At 42.2% G+C, this 26,197-nt stretch overlaps 1 protein-coding gene and 1 pseudogene across 2 annotated transcripts in view; both read left to right on the forward strand.

The window, feature by feature from the left end:
• SLC25A16 (solute carrier family 25 member 16) overlaps positions 1-26,197 on the forward strand; it is a 69,688-nt gene that overhangs the window by 18,888 nt on the left and 24,603 nt on the right. For both annotated transcript variants that reach the window (XM_053586411.1, XM_053586412.1), the window contains 3 exons: positions 98-190; positions 7,212-7,345; positions 8,340-8,403. In XM_053586411.1, coding sequence (XP_053442386.1) covers positions 98-190; positions 7,212-7,345; positions 8,340-8,403 — 291 coding nt within the window. The remainder of the gene's footprint in view (positions 1-97; positions 191-7,211; positions 7,346-8,339; positions 8,404-26,197) is intronic.
• Positions 11,596-11,688, forward strand: LOC128582953 (uncharacterized; annotated as a pseudogene).

Raw genomic sequence — 26,197 nt, forward strand, 5'->3', positions numbered from 1 at the left:
AATCAAAGATCAGAAGTTTGCTGGTGGAACAAATAATGATTTCCATCTGGAAAGGAATAGTATGTAATTTCTAACTGACCTTTTAAAAACTTTTTAGGTATTGCTGGATGCTGTGCCAAAACAACAGTTGCCCCATTGGATCGAGTAAAGGTTTTATTACAAGCTCACAATCACCATTATAAGCATTTAGGTGAGTTCATAAATGCTAAAGATAAAAATGAATATGAAAATAGTTTCCATTTGCTGGCTTGGTTTCTAGTTGTGAATTACAGCAGAAAGAGGACACAAAAGGGAACTCAAGTTTAGGGGCAAATTTTGCAAAAGATATGTCTCTTACCCATTTTAATCTTTTCTTTTTTTTTATTTTTTATTTTTTTTTATTTTTTTTGTAGAGACAGAGTCTCACTGTACTGCCCTCGGGTAGAGTGCCGTGGCGTCACACAGCTCACAGCAACCTCTAACTCTTGGGCTTACGCGATTCTCTTGCCTCAGCCTCCCGAGCAGCTGGGACTACAGGCGCGCGCCACAACGCCCGGCTATTTTTCTGTTGCAGTTTGGCCGGGGCTGGGTCCGAACCCGCCACCCTCGGCATATGGGGCCGGCGCCCTACTCACTGAGCCACAGGCGCCGCCCCATTTTAATCTTTTCATTTGCGGTAGTGGTTATTTATGTTATCATTTTAAGGTAACGACATTTTTCCACCCCAAATCTTGAAATCATTTAAGTAAGTACAAGAGTCGAAACCTCCATACTACCTCCTGCATTGACTACCTCCTTCAGTTGACCTAATTTTCATAGACCAGGCATGCACCACAGGTATGTATTAGTGCAATAGACCTAGTTTCTTATGTTTATCATCTCCATATGTTGACCAGTTTGTTACAGTCGCTTGGGTGGTCAACTTACAGAGGTTCTATTGTATTTGTTTATTGACATTAATGAGTCACATTCTGCAAGAATACACATAACAGCTCATCTGATTTTTTTTTATTGCAAATAGAGGATGGAGATGATAAATGTAAAACTGAAGTAATTACTCCTTTTTTTTTTTTTTGAGACAGGGTCTTTGTTGCCCTCGGTAGAGTGCTATGGCGTCCTAGCTCACAGCAACCTCAAACTCTTGGGCTCACAGCCATTCTTTTCCTTCACCCTCCCAAATAGCTGGGAATACAGGTGCCCACCACACACAACTCCTGGAAGTCTTGCTGAGGTTGGTTTTGAACTCCTGAGCTCAAGCAACCCAACCATGTTGGCCTCCCAGAGTGCTGGGATTACAGGCATTGAGGGCGGTGCCTGTGGCTCAGTCGGGATTACAGGCATTGAGCTACCTTGTCTGGCCTTAATTACTCCTTTTAACACTTACTTCAACAGCCATCCTAAAAATCCCTCTTTCTTTTGAGGCAAAGTCTTTTTCTGTTGTCTAGGCATCCACCTAGCTTACAGCAACCTCAAACTCCTGGGCTCAAGGGATCATTTTTGCTTCAGCCTCCTGAGTAGCTGTGATTTCATCCCCCACAACACACAGCTAGTTTTTCTGTTTTTTAGTAGAGATGGGGTCTTGCTCGTCATCAGGCTGGTTTTGAACTCCTGAGCTCAAGCAACCCATCTGCCTCAGCTTGCTAGAGTGCTAGGATTAGAGGTGTGAGCCACTGCACCTGGCACACTTGTTAATATTTTTAATAATAGAAGTCTGTACTTGAAAGAAAAAAGTTGCAACAACTTCTGTGTCCATCAGTAAATTCTATGTCTTCAGGCCAGGCGTTCACGCCTGTAGGTTCGTGAACTACAGGTTCACGCCTGTAGTCCCAGCGCTGTGGGAGGCCGAGGCCCGTGGATTGCCTGAGCTCAGAGGTTCGAGACAAGTATGACCAGCAGTGAGCCAGAGTAAGACCCCATCTCTACTAACATCAAAAACAGCGGACAGAGCATGGCCAGAGGAAGAAGAAAATGAACAAAAAAAGAGAGTACTTCAAACAAAGAAGAATGAACAAGCAAGCTGAAATTAAAAATAAAAAAAATTAAAAAAAATTCTATGTCTTCATACAGTATATTCCTCATGATTAGAAAGAGTCAGACTTTCAAACTTATTAAACAATTATAAAAAAACTAGAAAGAAAGGAAACATTTCAGCTTGACCCTTGTAGTCCCAGTTACTTGGGAGGCTGAGGCAAGAGAATTGCTTAAACCTAAGAGTTTGAGGTTGGGCGGCACCTGTGGCTCAGTCGGTAAGGCACTGGCCCCATATACCGAGGGTGGCGGGTTCAAACCCGGCCCCGGCTGAACTGCAACCAAAAAATAGCTGGGCGTTGTGGCGGGCGCCTTTAGTCCCAGCTACTCAGGAGGCTGAGGCAAGAGAATCGCTTAAGCCCAGGAGTTGGAGGTTGCTGTGAGCTGTGATATCACGGCACTCTACTGAGGGCCATAAAGTGAGACTCTGTCTCTACAAAAAAAAAAAAAAAGAGTTTGAGGTTGCTGTGAGCTGTGACGCCATGGCACTCTACCCAGGGCAACAGCTTGAGTCTGATTCTCAGAAAAAAAAAAAAAAAGGGCGGCGCCTGTGGCTCAGTGAGTAGGGCGCCAGCCCCATATGCCGAGGGTGGTGGGTTCAAACCCAGCCCCGGCCAAACTGCAACAAAAAAATAGCCGGGCGTTGTGGCGGGCGCCTGTAGTCCCAGCTGCTCGGGAGGCTGAGGCAAGAGAATCGCGTAAGCCCAAGAGTTAAGAGGTTGCTGTGAGCCGTGTGACGCCATGGCACTCTACCTGAGGGTGGTACAGTGAGACTCGGTCTCTACAAAAAAAAAAAAAAAAGGAAACATTTGTTTCCTAAATCAAGGGCAATAAAGAGATTAATTATATTACACAGTATCTTGGGGTTTTTTACAATGACCTGTTACATGAGTGTCTGAATAGGATTGTTTTATTCTTTTAAGGTCCTCCTCATGCTGATGTATATTGGTTTGTTTCCTGCGTTGTAATCATTAGATTACATATTCACATTAGATTTCATGCTCTGCAGGGCTACATGCCACTGATTATAGTGTACCCTACAAAGCATGCAAAATTTGAAGTGGAATTCCTGGAGCACAACAATGAGCTATTGGTGTAGTGTTTGGAGTATATATGTCTTTAAAATATACAAGCCAAAATAAAATTGTATTGGCGTCTCTTAAGTTTATTTTTTTATATGTTCTTGGGCATTTTATCCTAGGTTCCTCTTATCTTTTATATGCATAAGATAGTTTTTTAAATTTTGCTTTGTAAACATAATCTTTTATAGTCAAAGATTATAAAGATATTATATCAAACAAAGCTATTCTACTTTAGCATCTTTTTAAAAATGTGACATTACTTCTAAAACATCAAAAAGTAATATTTTTGGGAATGATCACATGTGGGAAAAAATTAGAAAATGAAAATTTAAAAAACGACTACTTATTTGAAATCAAATTAATTGTAGCCAGGTGAAGAGGAAAGAATGCCTTTAAAAATTTTTCCTTAACCTGGGGCAGCGCCTGTGGCTCAGTCGGTGGGGTGCCGGCCCCATATACCGAGGGTGGCAGGTGCAAACCCGGCCGCGGCCAAACTGCAACCAAAAAATAGCCGGGCGTTGTGGCGGGCGCCTGTAGTCCCAGCTACTCGGGAGGCTGAGGCAAGAGAATCGCTTAAGCCCAGGAGTTGGAGGTTGCTGTGAGCTGTGTGAGGCCACGGCACTCTACCGAGGGCCATAAAGTGAGACTCTGTCTCTACAAAAAAAAAAAATTTTTTTTCCTTAACCTAAGAATAGGGGGAAGGGGGAAAGGGAGGGGAAGGAGTGGGGAGGTGCGTAGAGGGAAGGGGATTGGTGGGATTACACCAGTGATGCATCTTACAAGGGTATATGTGAAACTTGGTAAACGGTCTGTAAAGCTAGTGAATGATGCCCCATGATCATATCAATGTACACAGCTATGATTTAATAAAAAAAAAAAAATTAAAAAAAAAATTTTTTTTTCCTTCTCGGGCGGTGCCTGTGGCTCAGTTGGTAAGGCGCTGGCCCCACATACCAAGGGTGGCGGGTTCAAACCTGGCCCCGGCTGAACTGCAAACCAAAAAATAGCTGGGCGTTGTGGCGGGCGCCTGTAGTCCCAGCTACTCGGGAGACTGAGGCAAGAGAATCGCTTCAGCCCAGGAGTTGGAGGTTGCTGTGAGCTGTGTGATGCCATGGCACTCTACCGAGGGCCATAAAGTGAGACTCTGTCTCTACAAAAAAACAAAAATTTTTTTTCCTCTCAGCTCGGTGCCTGTGGCTCAAGTGGCTTAAGGTGCTGGCCACATACACCTGAGCTGGCGGGTTCAAATCCAGCCCAGGCCCGCCAAACAGCAATGATGGCTGCAACCAAAAAATAGCCGGGCGTTGTGGCAGGCGCCTGTAGTCCCAGCTACTTGGGAGGCGGAGGCAGGAGAATCACTTGAGCCCAAGAGTTGGAGGTTGCTGTGAGCTGTGATGTCACAGCACTCTACCCAGGGTGACAGCTTGAGGCTCTCATTTAAAAAACAAAAACAAAAAACCCAATCTCAGTACAAGAATATGGGGAAGGAGGCAACGGAGGGGAAGGGAGGGGGAGGAAGGGTGGAGGGAGGGTGATTGGTGGGTCCACACCTAGGGTGCATCTTGGAAGGGTGCAGGTGAAGTTTACTAAGTGTAGAGTATAAGGGTTTGAACACAATAATTAAGAAAATGCCATGAAGGCTATGTTAACCAGTTCGGTGAAAATATTTCAGACTGTATATGGAAGCAGCACATTGCACCTCATGATTGCATTATTGTACACAGCTATGATTTAATAAAAAAAAAATTTTTTTTCCTTCTCCCAATTTGCCATGTTAGTATAAAGACCTTTTTTCTGTAATAGTATATTGAATATCTATGATCTCTTTTTAGGATTGTATAGTCAAATGTGATAAAGTAATAAAAACAGATACATGAATGACAATAGTATTCTTTTTGAATGTTTACTTTTACCTTATATTCAGTTTTAATTTTTTGAATTATATTTTCACAGAGTTCATAATTCAGTAAGTTATTTCTTCCTTGGAATTAAACATTTTTGTAAGTTTCATTTCCTTACTGAGCTAATGTGTATGCGTTAAGCATATGGGTAGTATTTCACCATATGTTCCTTTTAATCCTCGTTTGGTAAAATACATAAAAAAGATAATAGACATGGATTTACATAACACATAAGCTTGCTTGATATAACAGATATAAAGGAAAACTTTGTTCCATTTTGAAAATACACATTCTTTTGTAGACAGGGTCTTAGTCTGTTTCCCTAGGTACAGGGTCTCATTCTTGGTCAGGCTGGTTTTGAACTCCTGAACTCAAGCAATCCAGTCACTTTGACTTCCTAGAGTGCTAGGATTATCTGCATGAGCCACAGCACTCGGCCTCTTTTTAAAAAAATTTTTTGAGACAAAGTTTTGCACTGTTGCCCCAGCTAAAGTGCAGTGGCATCATTATAGCTTAGTGCAACCTCAAACTCCTGGGCTCAAGCGATCCCCTTGCCTTAACCTCCTAAGTAGGTGGGGCTGTAGGTGTGTGCCACCATGCCCCTCTTCTCTTCTCTTCTCTTTCCTTCTTTTCTTTCTTTCCTTTCTCTTTCTTTTTTTCTTTCTCTCTCTTTCTTTTCCCCTCCCTCACTTCCTTCGTTCTCTCCCTCCCTCACTGTGTGGCCCAGGCTAGAGTGCACTGGCATCAGCCTTGCTTCCAGCAACCTCAAATTCTTGGGTTCAAGCAATCTTCTTGCCTCAGCCTCCTGAGTAGCTGGGATTCCAGGTGCCTGCTATAATACTCTGTTAATTCTTCTATTTTTAGTACAGACAGGGTCTAGCTCATGTTCCCGTTGATCTTTAACTCCTCACCTTAAGAGATCCTCCCACCCAGGCCTCTCAGAGTGCTAAGGTTACAGGCACTCTGGCCTAAGTCCTCCCCCCCCTTTTTTTTTTTTTGAGACAGAGTGTCATTATGTTGTCCCTGGTTGAGTGCTGTGGCATCCCAGCTCACAGCAGCCTCAAACTCTTGGGCTTAAGCGATTCTCTTGCCTCAGCCTCCCAAGTAGCTGAGACTATAAGCACCTGCCACAATGCCCAGCTATTTTTTGTTGCAGTTGTCATTGTTGTTTAGCTGGCCTGGGCCAGGTTCAAATCTGCCAGCCTCAGTGTAGGTGGCTGGCGCTGTAACCATTGTGCTACAGGTACCAAGCCGGTCCTAAGTTTTTTATTTTATTTTTTTAAATTCTAAGTTTTTTATTTTTCTATATATTTTTTATTTTTATTTTTTTAGAGATAGAGTCTCATTTTATCACCCTTGGTAGAGTGCCGTGGTTCACACAGCTCACAGCAACCTCCAACTCCTGGGCTTAGGCGATTCTCTTGCCTCAACCTCCGGAGTAGCTGAATGCCTGGCTTTTTTGTGTTACAGTTTGGCCCTGGGCAGGGTTCAAACCTACCAACGTCTGTATATGGGGCTGGTGCCCCACCCATTGAGCCACAGGCACCGCCCCCCCTCTATTTTTTCTATTTTTAAATTTTTATTGAAATAGAATCTCACTCTATCACCCTGGATATCATAACTCACAGCAACCTCAGTTTCTTAGGATCAAGTGATTCTTTTGCCTCAGCCTCCCAAGTAGCTTGGACTACAGGCACTTACCATGATGCCCTGCTAGTTTTTGTATTTTTAGTAGAGACGGGGTCTTGCTCTTGTCTGGAACTGGTGAGCTCAAGCAGTCTACCCCTGTAGTTCTCCCAGAGTGCTACATGCGTGAGCCATCTTGCCTGGCTCTAATTTTTCTGTTTTTTTAGGGTTAGGGTCTTGTTTTTGCTCATGCTTGTTTTGAACTCCTGACCTCAATCAGTTCTCTCCTATCTCTGCCTTCCAAGGTGCTCAGAGTACAGGTGTGAGCCACCATACCCAGACAGTTTGCTGTAATTAATAGCTGTTCTTGCTATAATAGATTTTATATTTTTATGAGATATGCTTATTTATATAATTTGCATATATATTTTAAGTAGGTTTAACTGTTGTATAGAAATTACTATTCGTGTGATTCCTCAAGCAGTGTTATGAGTGATGGCATAGTAATCTTAATCTATGATTATCATGAAAATTTGCATTTACATAATTTTGGTTTAATAGTATTTTTCTCCTAAAAATCTTATTAAAAAAATAGGAGTATTTTCTGCATTGCGTGCTGTTCCCCAAAAGGAAGGATTCCTTGGATTGTATAAAGGAAATGGTGCAATGATGATTCGAATCTTTCCCTATGGTGCGATCCAGTTTATGGCATTTGAACATTACAAAACGGTAATTGGATTTTGATCTTTTCTCTTTAGTGTCCTTGAATATCATGCCTACTTGACCAGGCATTTGTTTCAGATTTTAATATTATTATTATTATTTTTTTAACTTTTTAAAATGTTAACTTGGTAGAGAAGTATAAAGTTATTTTCAATGAATGGATAAAGTAATGCTTCTTTTAAGGATTAAGACGTGATGGTCTGTGTTTTTAAACATAACTTTGTTTGGAGTTACCTATTCCAGAATTGTTAATTATTTATGAGTAAATATGTTCACACATATGAAGAAAAGCCAGAGTATCTTTCAAGCAGAGAATAATAAATCCATAAAATATTAATAGCTTTTAAATGTGCTTTTTGTTCCTCAGTTGTAGGAGAGTGACGCTGTGGCTTTGGGTTTTCTTATTATGTAAGATGTAGCTTGTGGTGAAACTATATTGTGAAAGTCTGTTTCAGAGTAATGCTGTGAGTTAATAGTTTTTTTTATCCTATCATTGACGAAGTTTCCTGGCTGGGTGAAAGTTTATCCCCTTGAACATTATCATGGCACAGAAAAGAGCTTAGTATGTTAAGTTTCAAAGGGTATTTTAGAATGAAAAGTAAGCAGTAGAGATGAGAACAACATTCTGACTGGTCAGTTAGAATTGATGCCATTGTCATCAGTATTTCAGGAGTTCATTGTCTATTGTAGCATTTTATTCCTACTACCCCCATTCATTCTTTAAGAGTATGTGGTCATTAATAGATATTTCTCAATTCTAAGCTAGATTGCTTCTGCAAAAGCATGAAAAGTGTAGAGGCTACAGAGGAAACATCTTCTGATGGGATATAGCACTGCCTAGCTTCATGTGTAATTGTGCTCTTTTCATTCACATTTATTTTCTTTTTCTAGTCTTGGAATTCTTTTGAAATAAGTCTTCATTACAAAACAGTGAAATGGGCAGCATTTAAAAAATACCTTCAAAAAATATCTCATTTAATTCAGTGTTTTCGGTTTCTAGTTAATTACTACAAAGCTGGGAGTTTCGAGTCATGTGCACAGATTAATGGCTGGATCCATGGCAGGTAAGAGGATTTAGGTATATTTTATTTCTGACAAGTAAGTTTTCTATAAAAATACTTAATTTGGTTATTATTAATGCTGAGTAGGTAGCATACATTTGTTACCTTTCTGTACTCAGTTATATAAAAAAAAAAAATCATTTTTTTTCCTTAAGCCAGAGTCTCACTCTCTTGTTCAGCCTAGAGTGCCCTGATGTCAGCCTTGCTCACAGCAACCTAAAATTCATGGGTTCAAGCACCCCTCCTGCCTCAGCCTCCTGAGTAGCTGGGACTACAGGTGCATACCACTGTGCCCAGCTAATTTTTCTGTTTTTAGTAGAGGCAGGGTCTTGCTCTTGCTTAGGCTGATCTCAAACTCTTGAGCTCAAGGGGTTCATCAGCCTCAGCCTCCCAGAGTGATAGGATTACAGGCATGAGCCACTGTACCTGGCCTTATATAAGAAATCATTAATGGCCGTCCGAGGTTATTCAGATCTGTAATCCTACCAGTTTAAGAGACTGAGGTGTTAATCTACGAGTTCAAGACCAGCCTCAGAAGCAAGATCTTAAAACAAAAAAAAAAAGAAAGAAAAAGAATTAGCCACGTGTGGTGGCAGTTTTACCTAATTGGGAGGCTGAGCTTAGAACAGCGGTTCTCAACCTGTGGATTGCGATCCACAGGAACTGTATTAAAGGAGCGCGGCATTAGGAAGGTTGAGAACCCCTGGCCTAGAACATAGCTTGAGCCCAGGAGTTCAAGGCTGCAGTGAACTATGATTGCACCATTGTACTTTATCCCAGGTGACAAATTACTTTTTCCATCACATGACAAGCACATTTAAATTTTTAATTTTTATTTATTTATTTATTTATTTATTTTTGTTGAGACAGAATCTCACTATGTTGCCCTTGGTAGAGTGTGGTGTCACAGCTCACAGCAACCTCAAACTCTTTTTTTTTTTTTTTTTTTTGTACAGACAAAGTCTCACTTTATTGCCCTCGGTAGAGTGCCGTGGCATCACACAGCTCATGCAACCTCCAACTCCAGGGCTTAGGCGATTCTCCTGCCTCAGCCTCCCGAGTAGCTGGGACTACAGGCGCCCGCCACAACGCCTGGCTATTTTTTTGTTGCAGTTTGGCCGGGGCTGGGTTTGAACCCGCCACCCTCGGTATATGGGGCCGGCGCCCTGCTCACTGAGCCACAGGCGCCGCCCCAACCTCAAACTCTTGAGCTTAAGTGATTCTCTTGCCTAAGCCTCCCATGTAGCTAGGACTACTGGCACCTGCCACAATGCCCGGCTGTTTTTTTTGTTGTAGTTGTCATTATTGTTTAGCTGGCCCAAGCCCAGACCCATCAGCCTGTGTGTATGTGGCTAGTGTCCTACCCACTGAGCTATGGGCACTGCCCTACATTTAAATTTTGATAGAGATTGGTGTACTGATCTCCATAATGCTTTCAATGGCCTTTTCCCTGACACACCCTGCCAGCACTGTTTTTTTATCAAACTTTCAATATTTGCTGATTAATTATAGGTGAGGTGATCAGCTTTTCAAATATTTTTTGGCCATTAGTGTTTCTGTAATTTTCAGCTTTGAATTATTTCTGTTTTTCTTCTTTTCCTATTTTTTCTTTTTAGACATGGGGTCTCACTTTGTGACTGAGGCTAGAGTGCAGTAGAGTGATCATAGCTCCTTGCAGAGTTGAACATTTGGGCTCAAATGTTCCTCCTGCCTCAGCCTTTTGAGTAGCTGGGATGACAGGTGTACACCACCATGCCCTCCTAATTTTTTTCCTTTTTTAGGGATGACATTTCACCATGTTACCCAGGCTGGTCTCAAACAATGGTCTCAAGCAATCTTCCTACCTTAGCCTTCTGAGTAGCTGAGATTATAGGTGCAAGGTACCATGTGTGGCATATTTCTATTTTTTTGAGTTTGGGATTTAGTACATTACTTCATTTTCTGTCACATATTATTAATATTTTATTTCCCAGGTTTTCTTATTATTTTTTTGATTTTTGAGACAGAGTCTCCAGTTGTTGCCCAGAATTCTGGGATTACAGGTGTGAGCCACTGTGCCCGACCTTATTACCCATTTTTTTCCTCCTGGTTTTATATTTGTCTTTTGAGCTTATTATTTATTTATTTTTTAGAGACAGAGTCTAACTTTGTTGCCCTTGGTAGAATGCTGTGGCATCACAGCTCACAGCAACCTCTAGCTCTTGGGCTTAGGCAATTCTCTTGCCTCAGCCTCCCAAGTAGCTGGAACTACAGGCACCTGCCACAATGCCTGGCTGTTTTTTTTTTTGTTATTGCAGTTTGGCTGTGGCTGGGTTCGAACCTGCCACCCTTGGTATATGGGGCCGGCGCCCTACTCACTGAGACACAGGCGCCACCTTGAGCTTATGATTTATTTTTATTTATTTTATTTTATTTTTTTGAGACAGAGTTTCACTTGGTCACCCTCCATAGAGTGCCATGACATCACAGCTCACAGAAACCTCCAGCTCTTGGGCTTAGGTGATTCTCTTGCCTCAGCCTCCCAAATAGCTGGGACTACAGGTGCCCGCCACAACTGCCTGGCTATTTTTTGTTGCAGTGTGGCCGGGGCCAGGTTTGAACCCGCCACCCTCCATATATGGGGCTGGCGCCCTACTCACTGAGCCGCAGACGCCACCCTGATTTTATTTTTTTAGAGACAGAGTCTTAATGTTTTTCCTAGACTGGGGTGCAGTGGTGCAATCATATGAGGTTCATTGTAGCCTTGAACTTCTGGTCTCAAGCAATCATTCTGCCTTAACTTCCTGAGTAGTTGGGACTACAGGTATATGCCACTATGCTCGGCTGACTTTTATGTTTTTTGTAGAGACGGGTTCTTGCTATGTTGCCCCGGCTGGTTTCAAACTCCTGGCCACAGGTGATCCTACTGCTTCTGCCTCCAAAAGTGCTTCCTGGCATGAGTCACCTTGCCCACCCTGATCTTACGCTTAAAAAAAAAAAAATTATCCAGAAGGATTTTTTCTCTCTGCAGCCAAATATGTTTGTCATTTCCCCTGTTGCTTCTAAATTTTTTGGTGTGTGTTTAGAAATGCTCTCTTCATGCCAAGATAAAAAATTTAATCATATTTTTTACTAAAACTATTTTTTAGTGTGTTGATCTGGCATTTATTGTTATATAAGGAATGAGGCACAGATTGAATAAAAATTTGTTTCCAGATTCTTTTGCAGTTTATAAGTATAATGATTGGGTTTTCACATGCGTGTGTGAAGTGTGCCTGCCTCCGACATCAGCACATTACCTTTCTGATGTGAAGGAAAATAGTATTTTTTTCTAAATAACTAGTTGGTTGTGTCAATATAATATTTTCAGTAATTTGTCCTGTACTCCCAATTTTTTTTTTTTTTTTTTTTTGAGACAGAGTCTTACTATGTTGTCCTTGGTAGAGTGCTGTGGTGTCACAGCTCACAGCAACCTCAAACTCTTGGGCTTAAGCGATTCTCTTGCCTCAACCTTCCAAGTAGCTAGGACTATAGGCACTCACTACAATGCCAGGCTATTTATTTGTTGCAGTTGTCATTGTCATATAGCTGGCCTGGGCCAGGTTGGAACCCGCCACTATCGGTGAATGTGGCAGGCGCCATAACCACTGTGCAATGGGTGTCGAGCCTTCCCCCAATTTATTTATTTATTTATTTAATTTATTTTTGAGACAGAGCCTCAAGCTGTGGCCCTGAGTAGAGTGCCATGGTATCACAGTTCATAGCAACCTCTAACTTCTGGGCTCAAGCGATTCTCCTGCCTCTGCCTCCTAATAAGTAGCTGGGACTACAGGAGCCCGCCACAACACCTGGCTGTTTTTTTTGGTTGTAGTTGTCATTGTTGCTTGGCCGACCCAGGGTGGATTTGAACCCGCTGGCTCTGGTGTATGTGGCTGGCACCTTAGCCACTTGAGCCACAGGTGCCTGGCCTGATGTTTTGTTTTTTTTTTTTAAAGCCTTTCTTTTCTTTTCTTTTTTTTTTTTTTAAATTATTGTTTATTTATTTATTTATTTTGCAGTTTTTGGCCAGGGCTGGGTTTGAACCCGCCACCTCTGGTATTTGGGGCCAGCACCCTACCCCTTTGAGCTACAGGCACCCAGCCCAATGTTTTTATTTTTAAGAAATGATGTCTTAGTCCAGGTATAGTGGCTCACGCCTGTAATCTGAGCACTCTGGGAGGCTAAAGTGGGTAGATAACTTGAGCTCAGTTCAAGACCAGCCTGAGCAAGAGCAAGACCCCATCTCTACTAAAAATAGAAAAACTAACCAGGCATAGCGGCACATGCCTATGGTCCCAGCTACTCCGGCAGCTAAGGCAAAAGGATCACTTGAGCCAGGAGTTTGAGGTTGTTGTGAGCTATGATGCTACTCGGCACTCTGCCCATGGTGACAAAGTGAGACTGTCTCAAAAAGAAAAAGAAAAAAGAAATGATGTCTTGGCCGGGCATTGTGGCTCACACTTGTAATCTTAGCACTCTGAGACTCTAGAGCTGGTAGATTGCCTGAGCTCAGGAGTTCAAGACCAGCCTGAGCAAGAGTGAGATCCCGTCTCTAAAAAAAAAAGAAATCATGTCTTGTTATGTTGCTTAGGGAAGCCTTGATTGAATTCCTGGGCTCAACTGATCCTCCTGCCTCAGCCCTTAGCCTTTTCCCTGTTTTATTTACCACCTTTAAGGTAAATTGTGTTCAGCGAATTCATTTAAGAAAAAAAGATTAGATATACTTTCAATGATATTTAGTCACAAAGATGTTCATTGCAGGTTTGTTTATTATACCGAAAGATAATTTGAATGTAGTGTAATAGCAGAGGGTTGAGAAAAATCTTTTATTTATTTATTTTTTTGAGACAAAGTCTCACTATGTTGCCCTGGGTAGTGTGCCATGGAGTCATGTTTCACAGCAGCCTCAAACTCTAGCAGCCTCAAACTCTTAGGCTTAAGTAATTCTCTTGCCTGAGCCTCCCAAGTAGCTGGGACTATAGGTGCCTGCTACAATGCCTGGTTATTTTTTTGTCGTAGTTGTCATTGTTGTTTGGCAGGCTTGGGCTGGATTTGAACCTGCCAGCTCCAGTGTATGTGGCTAGCATCCTAGCTGCTGAGCTACAGGTGCAGAGCCAGAAAAATCTTTATATTAGAATTACAGATGTCCATTAATATTTTTTGTCTATTTGTAGTTAATGGCAATGGATGACATTCCCATTACAAATACAAACAAAACAAATTACAAAAGAGTGTACAATATGACATATCATATTTTGCTGGGTTTTTTTTGAGTTATAGTCTCACTATGTCTCGGTAGAGTGGTGTGGTGGGCTTAAGCAATTCTCTTGCCTCAGCCTTCCAGGTAGCTGGGACTACAAGCACCCACCAAAACACATGGCTTTTTTTGTTGTAGTTGTCATTATTGTTTAACTGGCCTGGGCTGGATTCGAACCTGCCAGCCTCAGTGTATGTGGCTAGCACCGTAACCACTGTGCTATGGGTGCCGAGCCCATATTTTGCTTTTTAAAAAGTAAACACGGTTGGCGCCTGTGGCTCAATCGGTAAGGCGCCAGCCCCATATACCGAGGGTGGCGGGTTCAAACCCGGCCCCGGCTGAACTGCAACCTGCAACCAAAAAATAGCTGGGTGTTGTGGTGGGCGCCTGTAGTCCCAGCTACTTGGGAGGCTGAGGCAAAAGAATCGCTTAAGCCCAGGAGTTGGAGGTTGCTGTGAGCTGTGATGCCACGGCACTTTGCCAAGGGCCATAAAGTGAGACTCTGTCTCTACAAAAAAAAAAAGAAAAGTAAACACAGCCTGGTCGTCCATGCCTATAGTCCCAGCTCCTAGAGCGGTTGAGGCAGGAGGATTGCTGGAGCCTAGAAATTTGAGATTGCAGTGAGCTATGATCATTCACTTTAGCGCAGGAAACAGATCATGATCCTATATTAAAAAAATAAAAATTAAAAAACTAAAAACAGGCTGGGTATAGTAACTCATACTTGTAATCTCAGCACTTTGGGGAAGATCTAATATCAATAGAAAAGAAAAAAAAATTATCTGATGATGGTGGTGTATTCCTATAGGCCCAGCTAATACATATCTAAATATTCACAGAAAAGGCTGTATGCCACCATGTTAATAGTTTTTTTTTTTTTTTTTTTAGACGGAGTCTTAACTTTGTCGCCCTCAGTAGAGTGCTGTGGCATCACAGCTCACAGCAACCTCCAGCTCTTGGGCCTAGGCTTTTCTCTTGCCTCAGCCTCCAGAGCATCTGGGATCACTGGCGCCTGCCACATGTCAGGCTATTTTTTTTTTTCTTTACCCCGCCCACCTCATGTCCGCTCCCGGCTATTTTTTTTGTTGTTGCAGTTTGGCGGGGGTCGGGTTCGAACCCGCCACCCTCAGTATATGGGGCCGGTGCCCTACTCACTGAGCCACAGGCACCACCCAATAGTTTTTATTTTTGCTCAAGAAATAAGATGTTTAGAAGGTTATATGTGAATATCTTAATTGTTTGGGTTATCACAGAGTTTATAGGATTTTAGTCAGTTTTTCTAGTTATTGCTTTAAGTCATGGTATGACATGCTCCATGGTGATGTCAGGTGTCTGTAATCAAGGTTATCATCCCTTTGTAGGGATTTAACAGTGACAGACAAAAGTGTGGGATAATTGGAGCCTCTAGATTATCTTGTCTTTCTGAGCAAGTGAGCCTCTGATATTCAGTATGCACAGGTAAACACCTTGACATCTATACATGTGGTGTGGTAGGGAGAGGAATGGGAATAGATGTTGAGCAGGTACATCCCAAAAGGCAACAAAAACCTTTGAATAGATGTTGTAGACACTGTGGCTTTAGATAATCATCTTTCTAGTTATTGAGATGATAGACCTGGTTTTGGATAATACTTCAGACTCTGAAACTACTAAAGACTTTAGTCTTGGCTCGGCGCCTGTGGCTCAAGCGGCTAAGGCGCCAGCCCCATACACCTGAGCTGGTGGGTTCAAATCCGGCCTGGGCCCACCAAACAACAATGATGGCTGCAGCCAAAAAATAAAATAGCTGGGCATTGTGGCGGGTGCCTGTAGTCCCAGCTACTTGGGAGGCGGAGGCAGGAGAATCACTTGAGCCCAGGAATTGGAGGTTGCTGTGAGATGTGATGCCATGGCACTCTACCCAGGGTGACAGCTTGAGGCTCTGTTTCAAAAAAAAAAAGATTTTAGTCTTTAATTTCTACCTAGTTCCATAGTCTGATCCACATTGTCCTATCCATGGTTTTACCATGCCCTGTGTTTATTTAGATGTCTTGACTTCTGGCTGGCTGACCCAGGTTTAAAGTAGTAAAAGTAAGGTGGTGCCTGCAGCTCAAAGGAGTAGGGTGCTGGCCCCATATGCCAGAGGGGGTGGGTTCAAACCCAGCCCTGCCCAAAAACTGCAAAAAAAAAAAAAAAAGTAGTAAAAATAAACAAGAATAATTTTCAAAATTCTTAATAATTCTGGCTTCTTTGGCACAGTAACTGAGATAATGCCGGAAAGGCTATGTTAACCACTGTGATAAAAATGTGTCAAATGGTTTATGAAGTGAGTGTATGATGCCCCATAATCATATCATTGTATACAGTTATGATTTAATAAAAAAATTTAAAAAAAATAATAATTCTGGCTTCTTTTATAATGGTACTGATCGCATTCTTTTATTTTTTTTTTTTTGGAGGCAGAGTCTCACCATGTTGCCCTTGGTTGAGTACTGTGGTGTCATAGTAACCTCAAACTCCTGGGCTTAAGCAATCTCTTGCCTCAGCCTCCCAAGTAGCTGGGACTACAGGCACCCGCCACAATGCCCAACGCCTAGCTATTTTTGTTGTTGTTGCAGCTGTCATTGTTTTTTTTTAGCTGGCCCAGGCCTGGTTCAAACCTACCAGCCTCAGTGTACATGGCTGGTGCCCTACCCACTGAGCTACAGGCCCTGCTCTTTTTTTTTTGAGACAGAGTCTCCCTGTTCACCCTCAGAAGAGAGCTGTGGTGTCACAGCTCACAGCAACTTCAAACTCTTGGGTTTAAGCGATTTTCTTCCCTCATCCTCCCAAGTAGTTGGGACTACAGGTGCCCGCCACAACGCCCAGCTATTTTTTGTTGCAGTTGTCACTGTTGTTTAACTGGCCTGGGCCGGGTTTGAACCTGCCAGCCTCGGTGTATGTGGCTGGTGCCATAACCACTGTGCTACACCACTCAGTCCTGATTGCATTCTTGAGAGCTCTGCCCTCATGACCTAATCACCTCATAAAGGTCCCATCTCTTACTACTGTTGCTTTGGGGATTAAGTTTCAACATAGGAATTTTTTGGAAGTCTCAAACAGACTGGTTTAGACATATTTCAATATTTTATACTGGTGTGATGGTACTAGCAAGTAATATTAGCTAACATGTATTGATTACTTCCTGTGTGTCCTACACAGACTGAGTTCTTGACATGTAATCTTTGGACACTTGACATGTAGTCCACAAAACAGTGTTGTGAGAAAAGTGCTATATTATCCTCATTTTACAGAAGAGAAATTTTAGTAAGTTTTTAAATCTTGAAATTCATGATTTTTTATATCACTTTTTAATATTTTGTCTCTATATTTTTTTTACAAGTGACCAATCAAAATCTTTTCTTTGAATATTATAGGAAAGATGGAGTAGGATTATGGATATGATTTTAATTCCGAAGACTTTTCTTATTTCCTTGTCATGGCATTTGATTATTGATTTGCATGTTCATTTAAATTTAAATTGTTCTGAAGTTAAAGACAGCATCAAAGTTTCAGTATTACCTTGGGAAACAGTAATAAATAAGGAATTTCTACTACAAATTACAATTTTTAAAGAGAAAAATGTTTTAAAATTTTAGCTATTATGGATTAGGCTGGTATTACCACTATCTTAATATTTCAGATTTAATTACTATATTTAAGTAATTATAATTTAAATTTTGTTCCTATGAGGTAAACAGTTGAAATGAATGTGCTGAGTAATTTCATTTAGGTCTGTATATTGACTCAAGTACTTTTGGTGGCCTCTCACTGTAAAGTTGTAAGTTTTATGTTTGTCAAAGTAAAGAGTGGTATTTTTGATGATCATTTCAATAGAGCTTATTTTAAAGCTTTTGTAAACTTTGACTTTTTTCCTTATCCTACAACTACAATCCAGTACATACACAATCTCATTGGGCCAGAAAAAGGAAAAAGTACAGACTGAGAATCAAGGTGTGGGGACTTAAAGAATGTCTTCTTTCCTTAAACATGTTTCAATTACCTGAAATCCATCTGGCTCTGGCCAGTTCTCATGGAACTAAGGGTGACAAGATAAAAGAGAAAAAAGGATGGTATTGGGCGACGCCTGTGGCTCAGTCGGTAAGGCGCCGGCCCCATATACCAAGGGTGGCGGGTTCAAACCCGGCCCCGGCTGAACTGCAACCAAAAAAATAAAAAAAAAAAAGGATGGTATTAGAAACTAGAAGTGATGAGCTGAGTTCTGCTTCCTGCCCTCCCTCGTCTATGCCTGCATGGCGTTCTGGTCCACAACTCCACAGCTGGGTGATTGAGGGGATAAAACACTTGCTGGAATCCTGCCTGGCCTCCATTACTCAGCTGCCCTTTGACCATGGGCAGATCACCTAATACCTCTGTAACTCATCTGTTAAAGTGGAGCTTACGGTTCTCTCTCTCTCTTGAATTCTGAGTGTCAGAGTAAAGAATTGCTATGAAAACATTCTGTAAGATCTGAAGTCCTCTATAAATATAAGGGAATGTTATTAAACCTCCCATACCAATGTTTTGTTGTATACTCTTTTGTTGTTGTTGCAGTTTTTATTTTTGTTTTTAGCAGGCCTGGGCCGGGTTTGAACCTGCCAGCCTCAGTGTATGTGGCCAGCGCCCTACCCACTGAGCTACGGGTGCCACCTTGTTACATACTTTTAAGCTAACCACCTCAGTTTTTTTATTCTTACTTTTTGTCTCCTTTGTAACATAGGCAAAATTTTGTAAATAGAGGTGATAACAACAGTATAGCAAAGATAGCAGCCTTTTACAGCAGAGGCTGGATATCAATAGCTAGAATGACTGTATACTGTAGTCCAATGATTATTAGAACAGATTACTCATTGTACTTTTGAGAGTCTCAAGGTGGCTTGGAGGCACCTTTTCCCAAAATTGCTGTTTGTTTTTTTTTTGGCCAGGGCTGGGTTTGAACCTGCCACCTCTGGCATATGGGGCTGGTGCCTTACTCCTTGAGCCACAGGCACCACCCCCCAAACTGCTTTTTTTTGTTCTTCTTCTTCCCCTCCTCCTCCTCCTCCTTCTTCTTCGCTGGAGTACAGTAGTGTGATTATTGCTCACCGCAGCCTTTAATTCCTATACTCAGGTGATCCCTTCACCTTAGCCTACCACATGGCTAGGATTATAGATGTGAGCTATGATGCCTGGCACCAAATACTTTTATTTTTATTTATTTATTTTTTTTGAGACAGAGTCTTACTTTGTCGCCCTTGGTAGAATGCCATGGTGTCATAGCTCACAGCAACCTCAAACTCTTGGGCTCAAGCAGTCCTCTTGCCTCACTCTCCCAAAACACACACCACAATTCCTGGCTACAATACTTTTATTTTTATTTTTTATTTTTTATTTTTTTTTTTTGGCCGGGGGCTGGGTTTGAACCCGCCACCTCTGGCATATGGGACCGGCGCCCTACCCGCTGAGCCACAGGCGCCGCCCCTTTTATTTTTATTTTTGAAAGGGAATTCTGGCTAGATGCAGTGGCTCACAACTGTAATCCTAACACTCTGGGAGGCCAAACTGGGAGATTGCTTGAGCTCAGGAGTTTAAGACCAACCTGAATGAGAGCAAGACCCTCTCTCTACTAAAAATAAAAAAAATTATCTGGGCACAGTAGTGGACGCCTGTAGTCCCAGCTGCTGAAGAGGCTGAGGCAGGAGGATCACTTGAGCCCAGGAGTTTGAGGTTGCTGTGAGCCTTGATGATGCTATTGTACTCTATTTTTAAAAAATTATTTAATTAACTAATTTTGAGACAGTCTCATTCTCTTGCCTTGAGTAGAGTGCCGTGGCATCACGGATCACAGCAACCTCATACTCTTGGTTGGGATCAAGTGATCCTCTTGTTTCAGCCTCCCAAGTAGCTGGGACTACAGGCAACTCACCATAGCACTGGCTATTTTTGGTAAAAACAGGTATTGCTCTTGCTCAGGCTGGTCTCCAGCTACTGAGCTCAAGCAATCCACTCTCTTCGGCCCTCCCAGAGTGCTAGGATTACAGGTGTGAGCCACCGCACCCGGCCACCACTGCATGGGAAGACAGAGTCTTCTTCTCAAAGTAAACCAACAGATAAAAGGAAAAAAACCCAGGGAATTCTATCCTTCCTGAGCCCTGATTTTGAATTCAAAAGCAATAAGCTTCCTACATATTTTAAAACTTGCTTTTCTGAGCTACAACTCATCCATTTGTTAAAGCATAGCTTATGATTGTTTCTATTCTTGAATTTTTAAAAATCAGAACTTAAGTTCTAATTAGTAGAATTTGAGTCTTGATTTGTGGGGGTGTGGGAGTAGTATGATGCTCAGACCTCTGCTCTCTGGCCCTTTGGCTCTTTGACCTACATTGTACAATTTTCAGAGATCTGTGATTTCCATGTGAGAAAGGCATCCACAGCCGCACATAGTTATTCTCTTGGGTAATAATGATTGCACTTGTGGATTGTAGTATCACTCAGTATCATAACTGAGTGATCTCTCCCTAGAACCTTCTCTAAGATTGTGATTTTAGTTGTCACACTTGACAGATGTTGCACACAAGTATGGATAGTTGGATGTAGGTTATTTGCAACAAATATTTAATGAAGTTTGAAGCAGTGATGTATTTCCAAAAAGACAAGCTGTAGTAGAACTGGACTTGCTTTGAGATCTCCAGACCAATTTGCTTAGCTTTATGGCTTTTATTTATTTATTTATTTATTTTGAGACAGAGTCTCAAGCTGTCAACCCTGGGTAGAGTGCTATGGCATCACAGCTCACAGCAACCTCCAACTCTTGGGCTCAAGTGATTCTCCTGCCTCCGCCTCCCAAGTAGCTGGGACTGTAGGCACTTGCCACAATGCCTGGTTGTTTTTTGGTTGCAGCCGTCATTGTTGTTTGGCGGGCCCAGGCTGGATTCGAACCCGCCATCTCAGGTGTATGTGGCTGGCGCCTTAGCCGCTGGAGCCACAGGTGCCGATATTTACGATGCACGGAGTTCCTCCTTTGTCTATGTAGTCAAACTTCAGTCTCTTTGGATATGTACATAGATTCTGGATGCTGCTCCCACTGTGGTAACCTCAGATGGGAATGGGTGTGCTGAAAAAGAAGCCATTTTTTTTTTTTTTTTTTTTTAGAGACAGAATCTCACTTTTTCACCCTCAGTAGAGTGCTGTGGCATCACAGCTCATAGCAACCTCTGATTCTCTTGCCTAAGCCTCCCAAGTAGCTGGGACTACAGGTGCCCGCCACAATGCCTGGCTATTTTTTGTTGCAGTTTGGCTGTGGCTGGGTTCGAATCCACCACCATTGGTATGTGGGGCCGGCGCCCTACCCACTGAGCCACAGGTGCTGACCCCAAAAAGCCATCTTTTGAAAATTCACATCTCTTCCATATTTATTGAGAAGTTGAGAAGAGGATGAATGGGTCTGTTAATGCATCTAATTCAACCATGCATGTGCAGTTTCTAATATTGGCTCTTCTTTTCCCTTACTCTCTCTTTCTTATAAGTTTGCTTTCTTTTCTAAGAAATCCATTATAGCTGGGCAAGGTGACATGCACCTATAATCCTAGCTATCCAGGAAGTTTTTCTGTAGCAGAAAAGAGAATTCATATTTACCATACTTTCTGAATATGAGCTCAAGCTTTAGTGATCAAGGGTTATCTTTGTCTTTGGTAGCGTGGTTAGAAACATAATTTACAACTGGAGGTTTTTGTTTTTTGTTTAAGCATACAGTGAGTATGCTATGTCGATTGTGGAAGTCAATGTCAGGCTCTTCCGCAATAGACAAAATGTGATTTCTGGTTAAAGTGTGTTCTTAGGTTTCCCTTAATCTCTAGGATTCTATGGAAAGACAGTAAGAGCATGATAATTTAGATTAAATAAATCAGTTTGGATTCTTTATTAAGTCCTCAGTTTCTTGACTCAGGGGAGGTAAAGAGAAGAGTTTTACACAGACTCAAAAATATTGAAAGCACATCTCTGCTTGATTATCGTTGCTTCCTAGTAAGTGAAGATATTCCACTCTTTGTATTGGATTATAGTTGTAAAATGAGGGAAGTAAAAAGCTGTCACCACTACTATTTAAGGTAAGTAATTTCTGATTTCTTTTATTTGCTTGTGGAAAGCATTTTTGCCCCTCTATATAATTCAGTGCTAGGTAGAATAATGAACGTGAGTGGAGAAAAGGGTCCCAAGTTAGAGATGGTAGCTTTATGAATTGAAAATCCCAGTCACCCTCTGAATGATTGGTGCGTACCACATTGGACAATTAAGTTTATGAACTCGTCTTTTTTTTGAGACAGAGTGTCAAACTTTTGGAGTGCTGTGGCATCACAGCTCACAGCAACTTCTAACTCCTGGGCTCAAGCGATTCTCCTGCCTCCGCCTCCCAAGTAGCTGGGACTATAGGCACTCGCCACAAGGCCTGGCTATTTTTTGGTTGTAGCTGTCATTGTTGTTTGGTGGGCCCGGGCTGGATTCGAACCCACCAGCTCAGGTGTATATGGCTGGCACCTTAGCCTCTTGAGCCACAGGCACCGCCATTTCTTTCTTTCTTTTTTTTTTTTTTTTGGTATAGAGACAGAGTCTCACTTTATGGCCCTCGGTAGAGTGCCGTGGCATCACACAGCTCACAGCAACCTCCAGCTCCTGGGCTTAAGTGATTCTCTTGCCTCAGCCTCCCGAGTAGCTGGGACTACAGGTGCCCACCACAGCGCCCGGCTATTTTTTTGTTGCAGTTTGGCTGGGGCTGGGTTTGAACCCGCCACCCTCGGCATATGGGGCTGGTGCCCTACTCACTGAGCCACAGGCGCCGCTCTCTCTTTTTTTTTTTTTTTTAAAGACAGTCTCACTGTGTTGCCCTGGGTAGAGTGCTGTGGCATCACAGCTCACAGCAACCTCCAACTCTTGGGCTTAAGTGATTCTCCTTTATCTCAGCCTCCCAAGTAGCTGGGACTATAGGTGCCTGCCACAATTCCCAGCTAATTTTTGGTTGTAGTTGTCATTGCTGTTTGGCAGGCCCAGGGTGGGTTTGAACCCGCCAGCTCCCGTGTATGTGGCTGGTGCCGTAGCCACCGAGCGCAGAACTCATCTTAACACAAGTTTTGTGTATTTCATTGATGACTGTCACTACCATTACTTTCGAAGAAGTACTCCCTTTGGAAGCTATGCACTGAGGCCAGGTCTACTTATTCTTCAAAGAAATTTTGACACTCTTTTTCTGGCATGGCCATTAGAGGTATCCTTGTATGAGGTGTGACGATTAAGTTTCTGAACTCATTCTAGAAAAAGTCCTTTGAAGTGTGGCACTGGTATTGGTATATAGCTTTCCCAGGGAGTACTTAGAAGGTGGCCATAGTGATATTCAGCAATGAGGTATGTAGCACTTTTTCTAGGATGAGTTCATGAACTTAAATGTCGACCTGTTTGGTATACTGGTTTGTTGACTAGCAATCAAGCTGAATTTCCACTGTTACAAATTTCTTTCTTTTTTTTGTAGAGACAGAGTCTCACTTTATGGCCCTCGGTAGAGTGCCGTGGCCTCACACAGCTCACAGCAACCTCCAACTCCTGGGCTTAAGCGATTCTCTTGCCTCAGCCTCCCAAGTAGCTGGGACTACAGGCACCCGCCACAACGCCCGGCTATTTTTTTTTTTTTGTTGCAGTTCAGCCGGGGCTGGGTTTGAACCCACCACCCTCGGTATATGGGGCCGGCACCTTACCGACTGAGCCACAGGTGCCGCCCACAAATTTCTTTCTAATAATTCTCTGAGTGTGCTTACATTTTTATTCAAATTCCTGAGCATTGAAATGCAAGGGAGAGTTGAGGGAGAATGGGATTTTGGTAGGAGAAGACAGTAATTTGGTTCTCACAGAAATAGTCACAAGTGAGTAGTTTGAAATAGAATACACTAGGAAAATGATAGCTAATACTTGTATGTAACCTTTACTTTGTACCAGGAATTGCTTTAAGGATTTATGTTTGTTAACTCACTGAATCTTTATAAAACTCTTATTTGGATACTCATTATGGTGCCCATTTTATAGATAATGCAACTGAAATCCAGGTTCAGTAACTTTATTGAGGTAGTATAGCTAGTTAGCAGTAGAGTCTGATGTGAACCAAGGAGTTGCACTTTAGAGTCCAAACTCTTATTCTCTTTATACCATTTTGACCAGTTTTGGCAGTCAAAAATAATAGTTTAATAATAAAGTGATAAAAAATAAATTAGCCGAAATGAGAAAAGTTATTAAACCAAGAAAATAATACTAGTGCTGAATACTTCACAGGCAGACTACATACATACTTTGGGCCCCAACGAAGCTGGGACTACAGAAATAGAAAAATGTTTTTAAGAGGTTGGCCAGGCTGGGTGTGGTGGCTCACACCTGTAATCCTAGCACTTTGGGAAGTGGAGGCGGGTGGATGGCTCATGAGTTAGAGACCAGCCTGAGCAACAGCCAGACCCCGTCTCCAAAAATAGCTGGGCATTGTGGTGGGCACCTGTAGTCCCAGCTATTCAGGAGGCTGAGGCGGGAGAATCTCTTCAGCCCAAGAATTTGAGGTTGTTGTGAGCTATGATGCCAGGGCACTCAACCCCAGGGCGACTGAGTTGAGACTTTGTCTCAAAAAAAAAAAAAGAGATTGGCCAGGTGTGGTGGCTCATGCCTGTAATTTTAGCACTTTGGGAGGCTGAAATGAGATGATCCTTTGAAGCCAGGAATTTGAGACCAGCCTTAGCAACATAATGAGACCCCATCTCTAAAGAAAAATGTAGAAAATTATTCAGCCATGGTAGTGCACAATTGTAGTCCTAGCTATGTGGGAGACTGAGGCAAGAGGATCACTTAAGCCTAGGGGTTCCAGGCTGCAGTGAGATATGTGAGCTATGATCAGGCCACTGTACTCTAGCCTAGATGACAGAGTAAAAGACCTTGTCTCAAAATAAATAATTAATATAAAAACATGGTGTACTATACCACCTGAATAGCTGTAAAACTAGATCATGAGTACAGCATTCCAGTAATTGTTGGCATCATTTTTTAGCATTCTCTGATGTACAATTAGATTATGCCTGTTCATCAGCCTGACTCATTAGCAACTTGTAAACTAAGCTAATGCCTCTTTTTACCTTTACAATCTAGACATACTTGTTTTCTACCAGTTTACATTTTGACTTATTTGTTAATTCACACAATTACTTCCTATTAAACTACTTGGTGCCAATAAGAAAGCAACTAGAGGGCGGCGCCTGTGGCTCAGCGGGTAGGGCGCCGGCCCCACATGCCTAGGGTGGTGGGTTCAAACCCGGCCCCGGCCAAACTGCAACAAAAAAATAGCCGGGCGTTGTGGCGGGCGCCTGTAATCCCAGCTACTTGGGAGGCTGAGGCAAGAGAATCGCCTAAGCCTAGGAGTTGGAGGTTGCTGTGAGCTGTGTGACGCCACGGCACTCTACCGAGGGTGATAAAGTGAGACTCTGTCTCTACAAAAAAAAAAAAAAAAAAAGCAACTAGAAAGTTTGGAACATGGAAGAAGAGATGGAGTCAGAGAGAACAAGTGGGAGAGGCAAGACTGAAGTGATCCAGATTAGGAATCTGTAGATTTGTAGAAATTCTGAAAACAAAATGGATAGAAATGATTGAGGAAAATTCTAAGAAAATCTAATGTTTGCCCAAATTATGTCAGTGTGGTCAAGTCTTAAAATAGCCAACCTTTCAATAATGTTTTACTTTTATTAGACATTTTTTTTCCCTAGTCCCCACCACCTGGACTTCCTAAGCATTTAAGTAAAGATGGAACTAGTGTATGCATAATACTAATTTTCTTTTCCAAGTACTTTCCTTGAAAAGTCTTCAGAGGAGCTACGATAATTAAGTCGACCTACAAAATACATAGTTTTAGAAATAGCTGGTTAATAAGGTATTTTCTATACGTTTAATATTATTGTCTAACTCTGTCTCCAGACTGTGGTAGTACTGGTAGTAAGTATAGTAGTTTATTTTTTTATTTATTTTTATTTTTGGAGACAGAGGCTCATTTTGTCACCCTTAGTAGAGTGCTATGGCATCACAGCTCACAGCAACCTCCAACTCTTGGGCTCAAATGATTTGCTTACCTCATCCTCCAGAGTAGCTGGGACTACAGACCCTGACAAAATGCCCAGCTATTTATTTATTTATTTATTTTTTTAAGACAAGGTCTTGCTCTGGCTCAGACTGGTCTCGAACCTATGAGCTCTGGTAATGCACCCACCTCCGCCTCCCAGAATGCTAGGATTACAGGAGTGAGCCACAGTGCCCAGTTCAAATATATTAGTTTAGACTCAGCTTAAAAGAGGCTAGATAGAGACTCCGCACCTGTGGCTCAAGTGGCTAGGGTGCCAGCCACATACAGCTGAGCTGGTGGGTTCGAATCCAGCCTGGGCCCGCCAAACAACAATGACGGCTACAACCAAAAAATGGCCTGGTGTTGTGGTGGGCGCCTGTAGTCCCAGCTATTTGGGAGGC

The sequence above is a fragment of the Nycticebus coucang genome, chromosome 3 (genome assembly GCF_027406575.1).
Source record: "Nycticebus coucang isolate mNycCou1 chromosome 3, mNycCou1.pri, whole genome shotgun sequence".
Lineage (NCBI taxonomy): Eukaryota > Metazoa > Chordata > Mammalia > Primates > Lorisidae > Nycticebus > Nycticebus coucang.